Source organism: Bufo bufo, chromosome 4 (genome assembly GCF_905171765.1).
Source record: "Bufo bufo chromosome 4, aBufBuf1.1, whole genome shotgun sequence".
NCBI classification, from domain to species: Eukaryota; Metazoa; Chordata; class Amphibia; order Anura; family Bufonidae; genus Bufo; species Bufo bufo.
Window position 1 is genome coordinate 451,189,910 of NC_053392.1, and position 23,285 is coordinate 451,213,194.

Below are 23,285 nucleotides of genomic sequence, written 5' to 3' on the forward strand. Positions count from 1 at the left end.
AGGGAGGCATATCGTTGAACCAAATTTGCAGAGCTGAAACTTGGTCCAGTCTAACTACTTTTGTTGAACACTATCGCTTTAGCCTAACCGCCTCTGCAGACCTACAGTTTGGCCAAAAAGTTCTGCAGGCGATATCTCACCCTAAAAGGCAAAGTAGGGAGGCTCAACACTAAAGATGAACGGATAGCGGTGGGTTCACTGCTGATTGGGTCACTCACCCAATTAAGAAAGTGAAATGTATAGCAAAGAAAAGCAGGCGACACCACCTTTTGGAATAAGCGTGGAACAATGGAAATACTCTTTAGAATATTTATTCTGAGATATCACACATAAAAAACATAAAAAATGGCCAATATTATAAAATAAAATACAATAAAACATTCAATTACAATAATACACTGGATAAAAATACAATTAAATCAATAAGGATGTGGTCTCCTGAAATAATGTCTCATGAGATAAGTTGCGGCAGAGAGCTGTAAAAATCCACCTGTAGGTGTTTGCCAAATGGGACTGTCTCTGTGAGACTCTTACCGCTCAGTAGTCCCGATGTTATTAGTATATGGTTAACTTCCACGGAGCGGTGGAGAAGTGTCGTCACCAGAACCCTGGATTCTCAACGCTGAATGATGAACAAGCGCGCAGCTTGCAGTAAGTAGTCACACAACGGTGCAGGATACAAACACCGGAGCGCAGGACGCTGAATGCTGAATGTTCAGCTCGGAGGGCGTGCTCTCGATCAGATGATCCCCACTAAGATGACGGATATCTGGAATGTTCAGTTGAAATGCTTTATTCCGCTGCTGTGCCGGTACTTTGAGTTCAGGGATATCACATATGAGTTTCGTTCCCCTCTCTGTCTCGTAGGCGCCGCTCTATCAGTAGAAGAGCCGGCGCTCGATGGTTAATGCAGGCTCCTTTTTTTTTTTTTTTCTGCGCTAGACTTGATTTGTAGATGAGGGTGTGATACTCCTCAGAGAAATCCTTTTGGAGTGCGCCTAAGGTCTGCAGTGAGACACAGTAGATCCGGGTATCTATGATACTTTAGCACGGAAAGTCAATGTCCATCAGGGGGGATCCTAGCACCAAACGCGTTTCGGGGTCTGTTATCACCCCTTCCTCACTGAGGAAGGGGTGACCCCGAAACGCGTTTGGTGCTAGGATCCCCCCTGATGGACATTGACTTTCCGTGCTAAAGTATCATAGATACCCGGATCTACTGTGTCTCACTGCAGACCTTAGGCGCACTCCAAAAGGATTTCTCTGAGGAGTATCACACCCTCATCTACAAATCAAGTCTAGCGCAGAAAAAAAAAAAAAAAAGGAGCCTGCATTAACCATCGAGCGCCGGCTCTTCTACTGATAGAGCGGCGCCTACGAGACAGAGAGGGGAACGAAACTCATATGTGATATCCCTGAACTCAAAGTACCGGCACAGCAGCGGAATAAAGCATTTCAACTGAACATTCCAGATATCCGTCATCTTAGTGGGGATCATCTGATCGAGAGCACGCCCTCCGAGCTGAACATTCAGCATTCAGCGTCCTGCGCTCCGGTGTTTGTATCCTGCACCGTTGTGTGACTACTTACTGCAAGCTGCGCGCTTGTTCATCATTCAGCGTTGAGAATCCAGGGTTCTGGTGACGACACTTCTCCACCGCTCCGTGGAAGTTAACCATATACTAATAACATCGGGACTACTGAGCGGTAAGAGTCTCACAGAGACAGTCCCATTTGGCAAACACCTACAGGTGGATTTTTACAGCTCTCTGCCGCAACTTATCTCATGAGACATTATTTCAGGAGACCACATCCTTATTGATTTAATTGTATTTTTATCCAGTGTATTATTGTAATTGAATGTTTTATTGTATTTTATTTTATAATATTGGCCATTTTTTATGTTTTTTATGTGTGATATCTCAGAATAAATATTCTAAAGAGTATTTCCATTGTTCCACGCTTATTCCAGAAGGTGGTGTCGCCTGCTTTTCTTTGCGATATCTCACCCTACTTATTATTTGTTAGTTCTCATTGTGGCCATCATGGTGAATTAAATGGGGAAAACCGTAATTAGTCTTACCGGTAATTCCGTTTCCTTGAATCCACCATAGTTTATGGAAAATATATTGGGTATGAAGAAATACTCAAAGTACACATGCTATAGTTCACCACCTACCTTGGAATATTGTAAAACACCGAGGGGGTGGAGGGGTGGGGGCTATTTAAACTCGATGTGTTCCTGCCCTTACAGAGGTCAAGGGTCATCTCATTGTGGCAGTCATGGTGGATTCAAGGAAACGGAATTGCTGGTAAGACCAATTGCGGTTTTATGCGCATTTAGAATGCACACATTATAGGGGTTAAAGGGCAGGAATTGGGTTTCTCTGATTCTTGACATTGCAGCAGCTTTTGGGTTGCAAAAGCACAGATTCTGAGTTTGCCATCAGCATGACCTACAGCTAAGGTATGATGCCTTCAAATCCATTATGTACATGTATGTTGTATTATATTAAAGGGGTAGTTTCATCTCAGACATTGGGGGTATATCGCTAGGATATGCCACCAATGTCTGCCACCGTCTTTAGAACAGAGCCTACGAAGTGAAGGAGCCACCGATCGGCTATTTTCAGCACTCCGTTAGGAATGCTTGCTCAGTGCGCCCTCCATCACTTTGTGGGTGGGACATGCACCTATAAACATTGGGGGTATATCCTAGCAATGTGTCCCCAATGTCGGAGATGATACAACCCCTTTAAGATGAAAACTTAACATTTTGAAACTTTTTATTTCTCAAAGAATGACATCGATACTGTATGCTGAAACTGAAATGCCTGTCTAAAATATAATTTGATTTTTTTTTTGCCTTTTATTATATTGCCACTTGCAGACCATGAAGCGAGTACGCACAGAACAAATTCAGTTGGCCGTGACCTGCTATCTCAAACGCCGTCATTACATAGATGTAGATGGATCTCTAAAGCAAGGTCTTCGACTTTGCCAGACTGCAGAAGAAATGGCAACTAATCTAACTGGTAGGTGGAGAAGCTGGGCTACGAGGTGCTTTTGCATGCTACATACACTCATCACAGTGATTACAATATTAGACCAAAAGTTTATTGCGGAAAACTGTACAATTGAAAGTAGTCCCTTGTACCCTGTTGGGCCAACTGTAGCCTGAATACAAGATGATACAGTTGGGCATGGGGGCATACAGGTTCTTTATGGTATCCTGCTGCACATTTGCCCACAGGTTTGCTGAAGCTGGCTCCATAAATGATTGATTGGCAATAACTCTTGCAATGGGGCAGGCCATGAAGTGTTGCAATCTGGCACATGCCTCCCTGGCAAGGCTTAACTGTGTGTGACCAAACATTACCCGGCTGAAAAATGCAGTTAAAAGCCCTCTCATTAGAGGAAACGCATGTCGCAGAATGTCCTGCACATATTGCTGAGCTGTTAGTGTCCCTCCGTATCACTACTAGGGGTGACCGTCTGTTTTATGTAATAGCTCCCCAGATCATTATGTCAGTAGTTGGGCAGTGTTTCATGCCACAGCAAAAGCAGTATTCAAGTGCTCTATACCAGGCATCCATACTTGAACCTGAGAGTCTTTGCTAAAGATGATATGGTTCCAGTCCGTAGCAATCCAGGTTTAACCACACCACTGCAAACAAATGCAGTGATGGTTGGCTGTCAGAGGTATGAAACGTAATCACTTTGACGTGAAAATTTCCTTCTGCTAAGCGCCTGAAATTGATCGTAGCAGAAACAGGGGTGTTTAATGAAGGTGCCACCTGGATGATGGACAATGAAACTTTGGGCGCTGCTTACCGTATTTTTCGCCCTATAAGATGCACCGGCCTATAAGGTTCACCTAGGTTTTAGAGGGGGACAATAAGAATTATTATTATTTTTTTTTTTATTTATATTTTTTTTGGTCAGACCTCAGCTAACAGCCCCAATAAGATCCCCAATGTTAATAAGACCTCAGCTTAGACCTCAGAAAAGAGCTCCATGCCTCTCATAGCAGCCCGCTAAATATTAAATAAAAAAAAAACACTAACCTCACCTGCTCCTGGACGCCGCCGCTCCTCTCCTCCTGGACAATCTGCATCCTCTGGCTGTGCTGTGAAGGCTGCGCACAGTGTGACGTCGTAGACCGCTTCACGCAGTGCGCAGCCCTGCACAGCTGACAACCGAGGACCACGAAGCGGTGAGTACAAAGCCTTCACCGCTTCCCAGTCCTCCGGTACTAATGAGCACTTCCATAATAGAAGCGGCTCATTAGTATTTCCCCCCCCCCCCCCTCTTCTTTTGGGGCGAAAAATACAGAATATCTGTCGGTGGGTCAAATGGTCCGCTCTACTGGTGGGCTGTCTAGAGCCTGTTCGCTGTGTGCCCTCATGTAACCAGGGCTAACAGCACCTGCTAACAGTTCATAACGGCCTACATGGCTCAATGTCTGTCAAATGGGCCACCTGTCTTTAAGTGCATCATAGAGGCATATCTAGCTGTTAACTGTCTCACCAAGAGGTACACCACCCAAAAGTAGCCTCTGAGAGCCTTTGTGGGGCAATGGGGGAAACACTTTATGCCCTTTTGTGGCAAAACCCACTGTCTAATCAGACCACTCCTGTAATCATTTACATATGTCTGCCTGAGACATAACTGCATGCTGAATTTTGCAGCAATCGGACAATTCTTTTTGTCAGGCTGTATTTTATGCAGCTGAAGACCACACTTTAACCCCTTAAGCCACCATTACGTACAGGTTTTTCATGGCAGCAATCGGTCATCATGACTGCAGACATGGTGACAGCACTGACATCTCGGCTGTAACATACAGCTAGTGATCTCTGCTAACCAGCCCTCCTTGGTCCCGGGACAGTGATTGATCTGATTGGCTAGTCTATACAGGGACTGCTGTATGCAACCGGACGCCTTCACAGGCATCCTGCTTTCCATGGTATATCTGAGCCTGATAAATGAAAATACACTGCAGTACACTATCCAGTGTATTAAAGAGCCATTAGACCCACTGGTCTACCAGATCTTTAAAAAGATTATGCGGTAAAAGTGAACGCAAAAATAATTTTAAAAAAACTATGGTGGAATTGCAATTTTGTCCACCTCACTTCCCAACAAATGGTATAAAAAGTCATCTGTAGCCAAAATTTGTACTAATCAAACTGTCACCTCATCCCACAAAAAATGAGTCCCTACATGAGACAATCGCCCAAAAAAATAAAAATATGGCCGTCAGAAAATGGAGACACAAAAAACACTTTGGTTTTAAAAAAAAAAAGTTAAATGGAAAAATATACATATTGGATATCGCCGCATCTGTAACAACCTGCTCTATAAAAATATCACATGATCTAACCTGTCAGGTGTTCCAAAAGGGGTTCACATTTTGGGAGTTTCTACTGTAGGGTGCATCCTCCCGAGCTTCAAATGAGGCATGGTGTCTAAAAACCAGTCCAGCAAAATCTGCCCTCCAAAAACTATATTGCGTTCCTTTCCTTCTCCGTTCTGCCGTGCACCGATACAGCAGTTTACAACCACTTATGGGGTGTTTCTGTAAACTGCAGAATCCTGGTAATAGATATTGAGTTTTGTTTGGCCATTCACCCTGTGTTACAGGAAATAATGGATTGCCAAATCTGCCAAAAAAGTGAAATTTAAGAATTCCATCTCCATTTTCCTTTTTAATTCTTGTGGAACACCTAAAGGGTTAACAAAGTTTGCAAAATCAGTTTTAAATACCGTGAGGGATGTAGTTTGTGAAATGGGGTCATTTATGGGTGATTTATTTTTTACTATGTGAGCCCCACAAAGTGACTTCATAACTGAACTAGTCTTAAAGTGGGTTTTGGAAAAAATTTAAGAATGGTTTCTACAATTCTAAGCCTTCTTAAAAATAAAATAAAAAAATAAATAAAAATTGTTTACAAAATATCAACATAAGTAGAGATATGGGAAATCTAAAGTAATTATTTTGTGAGGTTTCACAATCTGCCTTTAAAAGCAGAGAAATTATTATAATTTTTATTATATATAAATGAAGGTGTTTTTAGATCGACACATATTTACCACTGTCATGAAGTACAATGTGCCACGAATAGCTTGGATAAGTAAAAGCGTTCCAAAGTTATTACCACACAAAGTGACATGTCCAAAATTTGGCCTGTTCCTTTTAAAGGGGTTGTGTCACTTCAGCAAATAGACTATATCATGTAGAGAGAGTTAATACAAGGCACTTACTAATGTATTGTGATTGTCCATATTGCATCCTTTGCTGGTTGGATTCATTTTCATCACATTATACACTGTTCGTTTCCATGGTTACAGCCACCCTGCAATCCATCAGCGGTGGTCGTGCTTGCACAATATGGGGAAAAAGTACCAGCCTATGTGAGCTCTCATGGTCTCGGCCACCAGAGAGGCTGGCACTTTTTCCTATAGTGTGCAAGCACAACCGCTGCTGGATGACAAGGTGGTTTTAACCATGGAAACGAGCAGTGATAATGTGATGGAAAAATTAATCCAACCGGCAAAGGAGGCAATATGGAGAAATAATACATTAGTAAGTGCCTTGTATTAACTTTCTGTAAATGATAAATCCTATTTACTGAAGTGAGACAACCCCTTTTAAGGTGAAAAATGGCTTGGTACGGAAGGGGTTATTGATGCTACTTGGCAACATAGTGAAAGTGAATTGAGTCATATTGTGACTCGCTGGTTGCTACAACATTATGGTTACAAGACCTCCATCTCTGCTGGATTTCTTGCCACTGTATTGTCATGGCAACCTGTGAATCTGTACATTTTTACTCTGCTGCTATTTAGTATGGTGACCGTGTGGTCTTCACCTGCTTTACCAAGATTGCTGTGTAGCCGTAGCCCAAGAAATCTGCTAAAAAAGTAACGTATCATTTTATTGGACAGCAAACTTAACACTAGAAACCAGCTGCTGCCAAGGCCAATAAGATAATGGGTTGCATCAGAAGGGGCATAGATGCCCGTATAGAGAACATAGTGCTACCACTTTACAAATCGCTAGTCAAACCACACATGGAGTACTGTGTACATTTCTGGGCCCCTGTAAACAAGGCAGACATAGCAGAGCTGGAGAGGGTCCAGAGGAGGGCAACTGAAGTAATAACTGGAATGGGGCAACTACAGTGCCCGGAAAGATTATCAAAATTAGGGTTATTCACTTTAGAAAAATGACTGAGGTGAGATCTAATAATATAATGTGTATAAATACATTTATATGATACATATATCTGTCTGAGCATGTGGTCATGGTATTTCTGGAGTGTGATATTACAGGTTATAGTTACTAGAATTCTGGAGAAGGGTTGATCCAGGGAGTTATTCTGATTGGAGTCAGGAAGGCACTTTCTCCTAAAATTAGGAAAATTTGCTTTCACATCGTGTGTTTTTAGCAGGGTCAACTTGCAGGCTGAACTGGATGGACTGATCCAAACTATTACTATGTTAAAAGGGCTCCCAAAGGTCTCGTATGATGTTTTATGGGGGCACAAAGTATAAACTATAAAAAATAGACCTAATAAAATCATGCCACACTATAACACCTAACCCATGTATCACAAGGACTGTTATGCAAAGGGAACACAATGAAAAAAACAAAACACTATTTTACTTGCACATTATGTATGTACACTACAGGTGAAAAGGAATTGCATTAATGCAGCTTAAAATTAGAATTTTGTGAAAAGTTCACTATTCTAGGCTCAAAGTGTCACACTCTAGTCAGCTAATTAATCCATACCTCCTGAGCAAAGGGTAACTCAAAATTGTGACTTTGGGGTTTCATAAGCTGTAAGCCATAATCATCCAAATTATAACAAATAAAGGCTTGAAATATCTCACTTTGCATGTAATGAGTCTATCTAATATGTTAGTTTTATCTTTTTAAGCTGCATTACGGAAATAAATTAACTTTGCACAATATTCAAATTTTTTTTTATTTTCACCCGTGTATATATAATTTTAGGAAGCTGGAAAAAATGTGCAGCAGTATTTTTACACGTTGAGTTTCTGGACATGACTGTCATTCTTCTATGAGATATTTTTCATATATGCCCATTTAAAGGGCTTCTCCGAGCTTTTCCTAAAATCCTGGCATGTTCTGTCCTGTGTAGAAAAGCTAGCTTAGTGTGTACTTGCCTGTCCAGAGTGCTGCTGTCTAATCTGTGGGCTCTTCCACCCAGGTCCAGACTGAGCCTTCCTGTTCAGCTGGATGTACAGTGTATGCAGCTGAACAGGAAGACTTGGGAACATATCGCGTTAGGACTTGACTGGAAGAGCCTGCCGCGAATGTGATCACAGCGGCATCAGTGGCACGGCAGAAAGGTAAGTACTGAGAAAACAATCTTTTCTACACAAGAAAAAAAATGTCGGATTTTATGAAAAGTCCGAAGAACACCTTTAACCCCCTAATGTTTCTAAAATCTTGTGATTTTTATTTTAAATTTTTTTTTTTTTTTCCCCTTTATCTCCTATTCAGTACAGGCCGAGTCTAGCTTTTCAAATATTGTATCTTCCGCACCGTGTCAAGTAGAACCACAGCAATACGAACTGCAGTTTGCACGTCTTCGGAAGTTTCTTTCAGGTTAGTGACATAAAGTACATTTCTTGTGTTTTAATTGTAGTTTCATTAGATTTAAGTAGATTGTGCCAAGTACTGAAGTGAATTTTTATCCATTCTTTATTTAACGGTTTAGAAATACACTGTGATGTTCATATGAACGATAGTAAACAGCTAATTGACATAAAGCAGAAAATATTGCTGTTCGTTAATAGAAAAACCAGGGTGGGGTGGGGAGTTGTGCATGTACCACATAAATAAAAGAAATGGCTGAAAATGAAATTTTTCAGGCAGTATTCCAAGATGGTGAATACAGTCTGTAGGAGGAAATATATCAAGTACCTGGTAAACTTCTAATTACATTGACTTTACAGGGTGTGTGACCCGAAACCAGCCTAGTTAATACTATAAGTCTACTAGAAGAGAAACGTTGATCAATTAGACCCTCCTAATCAAGGCGTCAAATTGTTGCCAGAAAAGTCTTATTTTTGGAGCAATCCCCCCCCCCCCCCCCCCCCCCCCCTTAAATGTGAGAGTGCGCCAACCTACTCACCACACCTGTAGCACAGGTTATCATCTGTTACATGATTGAAATCGCACCATAAACAGCACCACCAGAGAGATGGACTCCTCCCCCCAGGGGGAGCCAACCTAGAGCAGTAAAGGAAACACTTCCATCCCATACATCAGTGGTTTCCTGTCCCTAGGAAGCCTGGAGTGATTCCATAGCCTGGTTGGCTGTGTACAGTATCTGGCTGGAGGACCTGGGAAGCTAGAAATCCCTGTCGTTCAGGGTAGCTAGGTCCCTCGTATGTCTCCCGGTGTGGAGCCGGTTCTTTCACCCCCAGCTGCAGGTCTCTTGTACTTGCCGCCCACCTCCTGCTCGCTCCTCGCCACCGCCGCGGCCTGCTCGTAGTGCGGGAGGGGGCCACAGCAGTTTTGTGACTCGCTGCTTCAGCAGAGGTTCGCAGCGGTCTGCTGGTGGAATGTAGGAGGGGTCCGGTGCTCCTGCGTGGTTGCGCTGGGAGCTCCGGTGGCCCCGGCCATTTTGGAGGCGAGGCCAAAGTCACATGTCAGGAGGAGGAGGGATGATGCTGGTGTTCCGTGAAATTATGGTACCTGTTAAAATGTGGTATTATACTTTATTAATTCACATTAAAATATTGGGAAGAGAGTGAATCACTATTGCTAAAATAACAGTTGGGACAGACCCTTGCTAAGCTATAGAAATAACTAGGTTGGCAACGGGTATATGCCAAAGAGTCAGTTACTCCTCCTTCATAAACACCCCCTATCAATTATTGCGGGGTGTACATATAAGAACTGTAATGTCATTGCATTACCCAAAATGCACTTCTGCTGTTGGTGTAATGTTACTCATTTACCCATAGGTGACACTATTACCTAAACGATTAGTATCATTCTATTAAGGGTTAAATATCCAAGTATGACTTTATCTCACATTCTATACACATGACATCTAGAACCTAAATCAAAGCTAGAGGGATTCATTCTGACACATCTACCAATCAAGCACAGACTCTTAGGCACCATTTGAATGTTTCCCACATTGTTAATTTATGGGACCGATAACAATATGATGAGCCTTATTTTCTCAGAGATATCTGTGCCTCCTCTGCTACACCAACGGGTGATTGATGGTTAGTTAAAATAACACATCTTTACAGATGCTCATTAACAAAGTCCATACTTAAACGGTTTTCTTCATATAATAGGAATATATGCGTTCCTATTGAGAAATATATATGACAGATACATAAACGTCCTTAATACGTAACAATCTAAAACGATGCATATGATTTTCTTGTACAAAACTATGGTTGATTATACGTTATTAATCAGATTTTCTGCTTTCATTAATAAATTCCAAACTGTAGAGGTGATTAGCACCAGCTGCGTCCAGAGAATATCCTTTGACAAGAAGGCCTTTTTTCAGACTGGTACATCCATGAGAAGAAATCTTATTAACAGCGTCCTTCCTATGACCCTCTCTCAGCCATCTTTAAAATACATACATATAGCAATATGGCCTCTTATAGGTGTATATATAATCAAAGCCACAATAATTATAATATTTAGATAAATGTTTGATACACTTGTGAAAAGCACAACAGCTCTTATCAGGGCGGCTGCCTGGGTAAAAATGGTGAAATGTCGAACCTGGACAACACTGTTAACCCCTCAAGGACCTCCATCGTATATGTATGGCAACGGACACCATAGCCGCCAGGTTTCTGCTATTTTAAATGGCAGAGACCCGCGGCACATGTAAGCGATCAGCCATAAGGCTGATCGCATACATTTTACCCTTCAGATGCCGTAGTCAAATGTGACCACGGCATGTGATCAGTCCGGAAGCGGAAATCGCCCTTCTGGTCCGGTAACGGCGTTACTTGACTGAGATCAGGAAACCTGTTACATTGCTGAAATAGCCCAAAGCCTGCTTGAGGCTTCGGTGCCTGTTTCAGGAATATACCAATACAGGCCAATAGGTGGCAGCATTGTATTGTTATAGTGTAAATTAAGTGTTCAATGATGTCTATATATACTTCAATGGGCAATCTAATGACTGCTAGTTATTGTCACCCAAGGTAAAAAAAAACAAAAAAATCGTTTTTACAAATATAAAAAATAAAATAAACGTTCAAATTGCCCTCCTTTCCTTAAAATAAAAATACTTAAACATCATGGGCATCGGCTCGTGCAAAAATGCCCATACAATTAAAATATAACAATATTAATGGTGTAATGGGGGGAAAAATTAAAACGGCCAATTTCCCTTTTTTTTTATTTTTTTTATTTTTTTTTTATTTTGTCCCTTCAACTACCCAATCTTTTTTTTTTAATTTTTTTTATAAAAAGTGATCAAAAAGAACGCACACACACTTCAAATTGGCATCACTAAAAAGAACAGATCGTCCCGCAAAAAATGAGCCCTTGCACAGCCACATACACATAACTACATAAAGTTATAGGGGTCAGAATATGGTTATAAATTTTGGTTAATAATTTTTTTTTTACTTTTCCAGTATTAGGGCTTGATCCTAGCCGCATGGGGATCGTGGACCCATTCATTTGTATGGGTCCGCGATCCATCCGTTCCGTAAAAAGAGCAAGTGTTATCTTTTTGCGGTGCGGGGGCACGGAACGGAATCCCTCCGTAGTGTTTCGTTCCGCATCTCCAGATTTGCGGACCCATTGAAGTGAATGGGTCCGCATCCATGATTCGTAATGCGGCAACGGGCAGCACACCTTTGTGACTGAGCCCTTAAAACGCAAGAAAAATGTATCAGAATTGCGTTTTCACAATTCTACTCAATTTTGATTTTTTTTATTTTTTTTTCGCTTCCTACTACATGGTATGCAACCATAAATGGTGCCATTAGAAAGTACAACTTGTCCCGCAAAAAGTAAGCCCTCATAAGGCTATGTGAATAAAAAAACAAAAGTTAGGACTATGGGAAGGCGGAGAGTGAAAAATGAAAATGCAAAAATTTGCAATCCCCCGGTCCTGAAGGGGTTAATGGGCAATCAATACTTTGCAAAAGAAGAAATGCTCACATTTTCCCCAAGTTACCTGGCGACATGTGGTTACTGTGGGTATTTTTGACTATTACAATACTTTATCGTGATAACTCTATATGTAAATAAAGAAGTTTATACATTTTTTCCCATTGGGGAACTTGAACTTGCAATCCTCTAAGTGCCCATATAATACACTGCAGTACTATTTTACTGAAGTGTATCAAGTCAGTTAAAGGGACCTGTACTGTTGACATGTATGTTTTAGTGAATAACTCTGGAGCATCTTTTCTTGTAACTCTGTGTACAGTTCCTCTATTATTCCTGCTATAAGTTTGAATAAATGGCCAACTGGGTGTTACCAGTTGGTGGTGTGTCCTTGCACAGTCTGACACTGGCCAGGTAGTTACAGACTCTGTAGGGACACGCACCTCTTTCACAAGGGGAATGGTAACAGTCGGCAGTTTATTCATAAATTTATAGTAGGCATAATAGAAATGCATAACACATCAGAAGAAAAGATGCTATAGAATTATTACATAGGAAGGTTGTCTCAGTCAGGAGAGATGATGGATCCTGGTTAAAGTAAAACTGACAATGCCTGTTGGCTGCAAACAAAAAACAGGACTTAATGCATTCCTAATTGGGTCTGCTTCTAATTTCTGAACCTTGTCTGTGGGCTCTTGAACAGTTGTGTGTTTATTTTTTTTTAAATGCGGCTTGTGGACTGCAATACAGCCGCGATCGTGTCCACGAAGCCTGAACTTTGTTCCTTCAAAACAAGAGTGGTCTTTTCTTCTTGAAAAATGCTGATCAGGGAAATTATGTGGGTTGGGGTAAGGTTTATCGTAGCCCTGAACCGAGGATGGATGAAATGGGTGAGGCAATACCAAAGGCAAAAAATGACACGCAATGTCCCAAAAATATAAGGGAAAGTCTTTAACTGGCACAATAATAAAAATGACATAAAATAAGAATGAGAAGTGGCGTCATCGCTGGCAGTCAGACACCACATGAGAGTATGAAGTCTAATCGTGATTGTATCATCAGATAGTCTTACCACATAACCTGGTCAGAACTGTGTCCAAAACCTCATTGGCAGAAAAGGCTGAAGGCGATTCAGTCAAGATAAAGATGATAAAAATGCCAAGCTGCGTTCTGAAGAGAAAAATGTTACCTAATTCTTCTTCTTCTTCTTCTTTCTTAAACAGATGAGGATTGTCCTGAAAGCCAGGATGTGGCTGCCGTACTCTACCCTTTATTTGTTTACCTCCATCTTGACATGGTTCAAAATTGCCTTAAAAGTATGGTGGATAGCTTCTACAGTCGTTTCCATGGGATGTTTCTTCAGAATCCCGCACAGAGAGAGATAATTCAGCTGCTTCAGACAACCATGACCATGCAAGACATACACTCAAACTTTAAGCTGCAAGCTTTTCTCGATAACAAGTATGTTGTCCGCCTGCAGGAAGACGGCTATAATTATCTGCTCCGCTACATGCAAAGTGACGACAACATCGCCCTGCTCAAGGCTCTGACATTACATGTGCATTTAGATGTTCAGCCAAAGAAGAGAACAGAGTACCAACTATATGCAAGTAATACTTTTTCCACCAGAGGGGGGAATGGCACTCTTGAGCCACAGGACGTACCAGCTCCTATTCTCCAAAATGAAGCAGCACTTGAGCAGCTGCAGGACTGTATAAAACGTGTAAAAGATGGGCCACCTTCATGTACGACTGTATGTTTCTATGCATTTTACAACACTGACAATTTGTTGAACACGGCTGAAATTTCCCCCAATGGCAAACTCCTTGTTGCTGGGTTTGATAACTCTTCTATAAAATTGTGGAGCCTGAGGACGAAAAAACTTAGAGCAGAAACGAACAGAGTGGATGTTTCGCGCATACAACTAGCCAGTGATATCCTAGAAGAGGTATGTTTTTGTGTTACATAGTACCAGTCAAAGATATGTCCACGTTTAATCAAAGCATGAGAATAAATGTGGCTGAAGTGAAGGATTTGTGGGAAACGAGTGTTTTTATACATTTCCATAAGCATTAAAAGGGTTGTGCCAACTTTGTTATCGTATGTCCACAGGATAGGAGATAACTAGCTGATTGCTGGGACCCCCACCAATTACAAAAACTGGGGTTCCCGTTCCCCCACTTTGATAGATGCATGCACGCTGCTGCTCCATTCATTCTCTACGGGAGCACAGGAGATGGCTCAGTGCTGTACTTGGCTATCTCTGGCACTCGCATAGAGAATGAATGGAGAGGGTGCAGGACCTGCCACTCCATCAAAACAACTGGACCCTCGTGATCAGTGGGGATTCCAGCAGCAGTGGTAATGTCATTATAAGTGAGTGTGCAGCACACCAGCTCTGCAGCCAATCTCTGTCCTCCGAGTTAGACTGCTTAGGTCAATGATTGGCTGCAGCGATCACATGCCGAGCACTAGCGTGCAGCAGCTGGAGCATATGATTTTTATTTATTTTATCATTTTTTTTTTCTACTGCAGGGCTTTTTCCATCATCTCCGACAATGTTTTGTTCTAAGAAAGTATGTAAGACTTTTTGTAACAGCTGTCACCATGTCCTGAGGTAGACTGATACAGCTCTTATGGTGAAGGAGCCTTATTACCTCGGTTTCTCTCTAGACAGTGGGAGTGCACTCTTGTCATTTGAGGGGATTTTACAAGGAACACCTGGGATAAAACTAAAGGTTTTTTTTTTTTTTATAAAGATATTAAGTCAGCGGCGACTGACCTATTTGATCTAAGAGTGTGATCATGGGGTTCTCTACGGCCATGGCACTGAAGGGGTTAATGAGCGGGAGATGCAGGACCTGAGGGGGCGGGGCTTACTCTTCCGGCCCCAGCTTCAGGAAGTATTCACTGTGGGACATCCTCCTCTGGACGGCGTCTGCTCCTGGCTCTGTTAGGAACTGTGCTCCTCTCCTCAGGTCGCTGTACTCTCTCCAGCTCAGATTACCAACCCCCCTAGGTCACCACCATCATGTCTGATCCCTCTGGGGCTCTGCCTCGGCTACCAATAACTGTTCACTATGCCTGCTCTATATGTCAGGCAAAATTCCCCTGCGGGCAACCGGATTCGGTCTGCTCTGCTTGTCAGATGCCTAGGCAGGGGGCCCTCCTTCAGCCCGTCATCCTGCCCTCCCCTTCCACCCACTGAGTTACCTGATTGGGCCAGAACTCTCTCTCAGGCAGTGGAAAACCTCGCTAAAATCTCCCAATCTATAGTGGGTCGCTTGGTTGAGAATCCGCCACCTACGCAGGCTGCACCTCCCTCGGATGCACCCTCCAGGGCTTGGGCGACCCCCAGGTTACTTCCCTCTGGTGATTCCGTCAGTGCACAGCATTCACACAAGCGTTTCCAGAGTAGACCACGTTTCTTCCTCTGAAGCGTCTCCCTCTCCACCCCTTGTACAGTCACACTCAGGGTTTTCTTTTCCTGGGGACGTGCTGTCCGAAGGAGAGGTTGAGAATTCAGATATGGATACGGTGCAGCCTTCTAAGTTGGCTTCCACCATTTATATCCTCATTGCTGCTATCAGAGACGCCTTCCGGGTGCAGTCCTAAACAGGCCTCAAGGGTGTTTCCTCGCCATAATGATTTTTCGGCGGTGGTTTCCAAGTGGACCCCACCAGTGGCACAGCTAGCCAAAAATACGGCTATTCCTATAGCCGATGGATCCTCTATTCAGTCCGCTGAAGAGCGTTGGATAGAATCCTTGACGAAGTCCCTCTTCGCAGCTACGGGTTCAGCCCTTAGGCCCGTATTCGCCTCCGCGTGGGTGGCAAAGGCAATCTCTAAGTGGGGCAGCCAGCTGAACCAGGACTTGTTTTCCGAGGTTCCTGCTCAGGATCTCCACTCCTTAGAGCAGTTGCTAACCCAGGCGGGGGAATTTCCTCTGCGAGGCATCATTAGACGCTGGAGCCCTCATCGCGCGCTCTTCAGTGCTTGCGGTCACCTTACCGCAAACTTTGGCTGAAGGTGTGGGCAGCGGATGCGACTTCCAAGCATTCGTTAGTCTGTCTCCCCTTTGCCGGAACCCGTCTCTTTGGTTCTCGTCTGGACGAAATTATTTCTGAGGCCACGGGAGGCAAGAGCACCCATCTCCCACAGCCTAGGGCCAGGCGGGCCTCGCACGTTAGGTCAAGTTCCTCGCGTAGCAGGCCCTTTCGTCAGTTCGCTAGTTCCAGCCCCGCGGCGAGCTCCTCCGCTGGGGGAGGCGGGTTTACTTCCCAAGATCGAAGCAAAAAAATTTCCTTTCCGGCACAACCCTCCTGGGCGTCCCAGACCTCAGGCCGCTAGACCCCCTGCGGCTAAGCAGTCCTCAGCCTGAAGGTGCGCCCCGCCCACCTGGGTGGGGGGGCCGCCTCCTTTTCTTCCAGGACGTCTGGCGGACCCACGTGTCCGACGCTTGGGTGCTCGAGATTGTGTCCTCAGGATACCTGATTGAGTTCTTGTCTCTTACCCCAGACAAGTTTTTTTATCCCGTTTTCCACGGGACCCAGAGCAAGCGGCCACCTTCTCCCAGGCCATTCAGTCCCTCCTGGAACGGGGAGTCATCTCTCCCGTTCCCCCAGCATAAAGGTTCAATGGGTTCTATTCGAACCTTTTTGTGGTCCCCAAAAAGGAGGGCTCAGTATGCCCCAAACCTGGACCTCAAACTGTTCAAGTTCCTCCGTCTCCAGCAGTTTCGAATGGAATCCCTTCGTTCCGGAATTGCTTCTCTAGAGCAGGGGGAATTCCTTTCAGCCATAGATATCCAGGACGCATACCTCCACGTCCCCATCATGCGGAGTCACCAGCGATTCCTGTGGTTTGCGATAGGAGACTGTCATTACCAGTTTGTCGCCCTCCCGTTCAGGCTGGCAACTGCGCCTCGGGTCTTCACAAAGATTCTAGCCCCTCTTCTCGCCCTGCTCCGTTCCAGAGGCATCTTCCTTATGCCTTATCTGGACGACATCCTCATCAAGGCCCCCTCCTTTGCTCAAGCATCGAACGGCGTACAGATCACGCTGGAAACCCTGGCACGTTTGGGGTGGTTGGTCAACCTGCAGAAGTCATCTGACACCCTCCAGACAATTGGTCTTTCTGGGTATGCTTCTAGAAACGGATGCGGCACCGATTCGCCTTCCTTCGGAGAAGCGACTGGCCTTTACACCATTCCGTGAGGGCTCTCCTCGACTGCAGACTTCCGTCCATTCGACTCTGCATGAGGACGTTAGGGAAAATAATTACTTTTATAATATGTAAATGAGCCTCTAGGAGCAAGGGGGGCATTGCTTCCGCTCCTAGAGGCTCTGTTTTCTCACCACTTGACACGCTATGGTAAACTTGATTGACATCCTTGGTCTCCTCCAGCCCCGCAAATCCCACGCCTGCGCCGTCCAGTTTAGTATTCGCAGTAAGTCAAGGATGCTTGCCGACTTCCTCACTGCCCCTAAACGGGACGGCGCGGGATTCGCGGGGCTGCAGGAGACCAAGGATGTCAATCAAGTTTACGAGGGTGTGTCAAGTGGTGAGAAAACATAGCCTCTAGGAGCAACGTCCCCCGTCCCTCTCCTAGAGGCTCATTTACATAATGTAAAAGTAATTATTTAGCCAGAACGTCGGCACGTAGGTAGGTGTAAGTAATACTTGTGTTCAGCTGACATTAGCACACCTGAGGGGTTAGGTCATGTGATATTTTTATACAGCACTTTCTTACGGACGCGGCGATACCTAATATGTGTACATTTTTTTTTATTTTAAGTTCTACACAAGAATATCTTTTTTGAAACAAAAAAATAATCATGTTTTAGTGTCTCCATAGTCTGAGAGCCATAGCTTTTTTATTTATTTTTTGCGCGATTGTCTCGGGTAGGTTATCATTTTTGCGGAATGAGATGACTGTTTGATTGGCACTAGTTTCGGGTGCATATGACATTTTGATCGCCTGCTATTTCACGTTTTGTGATGTAAAGTGAAAAAAAATGGATTTTTTGACAGTTTATTTAATCCTTTTTACGGTGTTCACCTGAAGGGTTAGGTCATGTGATATTTGGTATCGCCGCATCCGTAAAACAAACTGCTCTATAAAAAAATGACTACTTTTTTTTGTATTTTTATTTTTACATAGAATAAAAGCTGTTTTGAAACAACAACAACAAAAAAAAAATCATGTTTTAGTGTCTCTCCATGGTCTGAGAGTTTTTTTTATTTTGTGGAGCGATTTGTTTTAGGTAGGGGCTCATTTTTTGCGGGATAAGGTAACTGTTTGGTAATATTTTGGGGGGCGCTTGGTGTTGCACTTTGTGATGTAAGTTGACCCAAAACTTTTTATTTTTATTTTTTTTTTACACTTTTTTTTTTTGTCCCACTCTGGGACTTCAACTTTTGGGGGTCTGATCCCCTTTACTAAACTTCTGTATTGTGATGCATTGGCTGTAAGTGTACTACACACTGTAATACACTTACAGCCTGCTTCCTGTGAGATCCAGGTGTTTGGATCTCACAGGATTATAGGAAGGCAACCACGATGCCCAGGGTGGATAAGAATCAATGATTTTAAAAAATTGGATTTTTTTTATATAAAATGCTTTTTGAGGAAAATATATTACCATCCAAAGGTTATTCCATCATGAAATAAAGATTTGCTTTTTAATTATGTAGAATAAGGCTGTATATGTTTAATTTTTTTGGTAAATAAATTCCATTAATCCATTCACAATGTCATGCTCTTCCAGAGGTTTTTGTAAGATTATTGGGCAGTTTCCCTGCCTACAAGATATTATCACAGATGCTTGGTTTACTTCTGCAGTTCTCAAAACTGAATTTGACTCAGCAGAGATCACATGCCTCTTCTTCACAGCAAAAATGTTATAACATGAACAGAGTTGAGAAAAAGACCTTAATCCTAACTTCTACAAACCTATGAATACAGAATCAACCTAATATGAAAAGTTGTTATTCTAAAAATCTTCATCTACTTGCATATTATAAGTTATACCAGCAAGAATTAGTCCTTATGTAGAAAACTATGATTTAAATCCAGCCTTACTGACTAGTGATTTAAATTGTGATTTAAATCATTTTGATTTAAATCGAATCCACCCTGACGATGCCTAAGGAAGGCATCCTGCTGCCTTCCCTGCAATCGGCTCCCAGTCACAGCAGCGCAGGGACCCGATAGAAGCTCGCTCCCTCCACACATCGCACGTGCCGCGGTCAGCACTGACCGCGGAACATCAAGGGTTAACGAGCAAAATTAAGAAAGTATAACTTTGGAATGGAGCCTCTGATCAGCAAAAGAAAACAGTGTTCTAATCGGGTAAACCACAGCTATGGGTCTATGCAAACTAGTAAGGAAATCTCTGGTTACATATTGCTTTAAAAAAAAAAAAAAAACGATTTGCTGGACAACCCCTTTAATTGGTGATCATTCAGCTGCAATGTCACATGTTGTGGAAGTTGGGTTACTGCAAAAAAAGGGGGGAAAAAAAAGCCCTGTGTGGTAAAACGGCCTGTTGGATGCTTGGGCATTTGGCGGGCTGTCCATGTTTTCTTACCTTCGTTAGCTTTCCACTTCAGAAAAAAGTATAAGCGGATTAAAGGTGCAACACACTGCAATTTCTTTGAATGAAATCTTTTATTTTTTATTTTTTCAACAGGACGAAATGGATGACCAGGCAGGAACTGAAATGAAGATATTAAGAGGCCATGGTGGACCAGTTTATAGTACACGATACCTGTCCAACAGTGCAGGCCTTTTGTCGTGCTCTGAAGACGCTTCCATTCGTTACTGGGATTTAAACAGTTTTACTAACACAGTCCTGTATGAGGGTCATGCATACCCAATATGGGATCTAGATGTCAGCACTTGTAGTTTGTTTTTCGCCAGTGGCTCCCATGATTGCACAGCCAGACTCTGGTCATTTGACCGAACATTTCCTCTCCGGATATATTCTGGACATTTAGCAGATGTAGACTGTGTAAAGTTCCATCCCAATTCCAATTACATTGCCACAGGATCTATGGATAAAACAGTTCGTCTGTGGAGCAGTCAGCAGGGGAACTCTGTGAGGCTTTTTACCGGTCACCGAGGGCCTGTACTTGCTCTTGCTTTTTCACCTAATGGAAAGTACTTGGCCTCAGCTGGGGAAGACCATCGACTTAAATTATGGGATCTGGGATCAGGTACACTATTTAAAGAACTAAGAGGGCATACGGACAATGTCAACAGTCTTGCGTTTAGCCCAGATAGTAGTTTGATTGCCTCTGCATCAATGGACAACTCTGTTCGTTTATGGGATATTAGAAATCCATATTGCAGTGCTCTTTCTGATGGCTCCTCCAGTGAATTAGTTGGAGTGTACACAGGGCAGACAAATAATGTTTTGAGTGTGCAATTTATGGCTTGTAATCTGTTAATGGTAATTGGGACGGCTTTAGGAAATCAGGAATATTAGTTTTTTATTTTAGGCTGAAAAATGTGAATGAAAGCATTTTTAAATGTATTTCCAGAGCTTAAATAATTTTTGTTTCGTTTTTTTTTTGTTTTTTATTATTTTGACTTGTAGCCCAAACCACTAAATTAAAGGGAATCTGTCACCATGTTCTTGGACTATTATCTGCACTACTTCATGAGTAGTATTGCAGATAAGGGGTTCGGATCACAGTTTATTTTTATTGGATTTATGCTACCCTGTGAAGTGCATAGTCCAGACTGTAGTGCAGGGGTCGGCAACCTTTTTTGTACGGAGTGCCGATTTAAAAACTGAAGCGCTCTGTGTGCCGAGCCATACAGGAAAGTAATGTAACACAAATATGTGACCCAAACCATGTATTTACTAGCTATGTCCTAAAATTCTCAACAACCCTGCCTGACCTGCACGGCTTAAAGAGGTTTACAACTTTTCTGAAAAATAGATAGTAAAGATTGTCACTGCTCCTTGAAATCCTCCTAAGGGACCAATATATGGGGAACCCCCTCCCACCAACTGTACAGTGGGGCGATAGTGAGGAAGTGCAGCCCTCCCTCATTTTAAGTGACTGAGGGCTGCCCTCCCCACCACTGTCTGACATACATTGGTACCCCATATACTGGTGACCCCCACAGAGCTGCACCAATCACTCTTAGATTACACCACCACCACCACCACAGACTAATCACATTCCGGCCATCCCCACCGCACCCCCCAAAGTAGTCAGTTAGCTTGTTTCCCCCCAGCAATTGTTTTCAAGCTCTTCACGCCTTCCCTCAAAGTAATCAGAAAGCTGTTTTTCTTTCATAACCAGCCCCCCAGCAATTGTTTAGGCTCACCAACCTCCCCCTCCCTCAATCTGGTCAGTGCTCATTTGCCCATCTCCCTAAACTCACAATCCTACCCCCCCAATCCAGTCACATGCTTGTTCCCCAAGCTCACCTTTTCTCTCCCCCCTCCCCCCCCAAAAAAAATTAAAAAAAACTGGTGACATGCTCACCTTCCTGCCCCCAGTCCCAATCAGGTCCCACACAAATTCTTAGTACATTTAAATACCTCTGGCAGTCCTGTGGAGGTGGAGATGACCCCTGCAGTAGTGCTTCACTAACCTAATGAAGAAGAGTTCCTTGCTTGTGCACAGAAAAAAAAAATGGCCACCTGGACTCCTTATCTGTAGTAATAACCACTACAGATAATTACCCAAGAGAGCGGTGACAGATTCCCATTAGAAATAAAAAAAAGTCTGTAAATCCAAATGGTCTATTAGCAGTAAGAAAGATATATCATAAATTAAAATGTATGTGATGTTTAAGCCATTAAAGGGGATTTCCATTTGTTTGCAGCCAATCAGCTAGGCCATCACTTTCAGTCACACCCCGCACCCCTGCTGGTCAGCACTGTGGTAACCAGCTCCAAGCTGTGTAGTGCCAGAGCTACTGTTAATTCATCGGGGTGGTTGTTTGAAAGACCCCCACAGGTCACTGGTAAAGGACCGGACAACCCCTTATAGGATTCTAATTTATAGAGGAAGGATGTCAAATCTGCAGCCCTCCAGCAGCTGCAATACCACAGCTTCCATCAGGCCCAGACAGCCTACATCTATCGGAGCATGCTGGGGTTGTAGCTCTGCAACAGCTGGAGGGCTGCAGGTTTGGCATGTGTTACAGAGGGAGGGTTCTTAAAGTGGTTCTCTGGGAAAGAAAATACTGAAGAAAGCATATTGTAAATAAACTCTTACATGCCTTTAATTATAATGGCTCATTTTGTCCAGGGACCAATCATTGAAGGAATTAAAATGGCCGCTGTCCGAAGCCTTGATAGGGACTCCATCTTCCTAATGACAGGACGGCCTGTGTGAGAATGCAGAGTAGGAGCCCTTTTCTGCGTGGAATCGTGTGCAGATGACAGCTGAGAAGAGACCGGTCACCTCAAGTGTAGAGCTGAGGACCAGCACTTCAGCTGACGTCTCGGCTGTCCTCGTCAGTGCTCATACAGGCAAAGAACCAGGATCCTGCTCTGTGTTCTGAGTTCTCACACAGGCCATCCTGCAGTGTCATTAGGAGGACAGATTCCATGTCATCTGACAACGGCCATTTTAATTCCTTCACTGATTGTCCCCTAGACAAAATGAGCCATTATAAAGGCCTTTAAGAGTTTATTTATGATGACATGGTTTTTCATTGTAAGAGGACACTCCATTCACTTTCTATAGGACTACCAGAGATAGCAGAGTACAGTACTAGGCTATAACCAGCAGTCCCATAAAGAGTGAATCTAGTGACAGCACACATGCTTGATCTGATGCTCCATTCAGGGGGCCAGGACCCCAGTTCTTGTGATGCATGGGGGTACCATTTATTTAAATCCCTGTTCTTTCTATATTTTGAAGTCATGTGGGTGCTCCTATTTACTGATTGACAGTTATCTCTTCATCCAGTAATACAGTAAAGGCTCTAATTGCTGAATAAGACCCATCTAAGCATGGAAACAGCAGGGTTAAATGACATACAAATGATATATCTTTTGTTGAAACTTTCCCACAGCCACATTTCAGTCTGCTGAGTGCCTTCTCCTGTATAGGATGCTGGGAGGGGTATTTATCACGCCAGAATTCTGGAGTAGTATTT

General features: G+C 43.2%; 1 protein-coding gene across 4 annotated transcripts in view; it reads left to right on the forward strand.

Moving 5' to 3' along the window:
• The window catches only part of TAF5L (TATA-box binding protein associated factor 5 like), a 42,476-nt gene extending 21,577 nt beyond the window's left edge, over window positions 1–20,899 (forward strand). For 3 of the 4 annotated variants that reach the window (XM_040429411.1, XM_040429414.1, XM_040429412.1), the window contains exons 2-5: window positions 2,891–3,035; window positions 8,540–8,644; window positions 13,375–14,099; window positions 19,846–20,899. In XM_040429411.1, the coding sequence (XP_040285345.1) occupies window positions 2,894–3,035; window positions 8,540–8,644; window positions 13,375–14,099; window positions 19,846–20,643 (1,770 nt within the window). In that variant the 5' untranslated portion in view covers window positions 2,891–2,893 and the 3' untranslated portion in view covers window positions 20,644–20,899. Of the gene's footprint in view, window positions 1–2,352; window positions 2,468–2,890; window positions 3,036–8,539; window positions 8,645–13,374; window positions 14,100–19,845 lie in introns of those variants that run through there. The other variant, XM_040429413.1, reaches the window with a different exon arrangement.
• The last annotated feature ends 2,386 nt before the right edge of the window (window positions 20,900–23,285 follow it).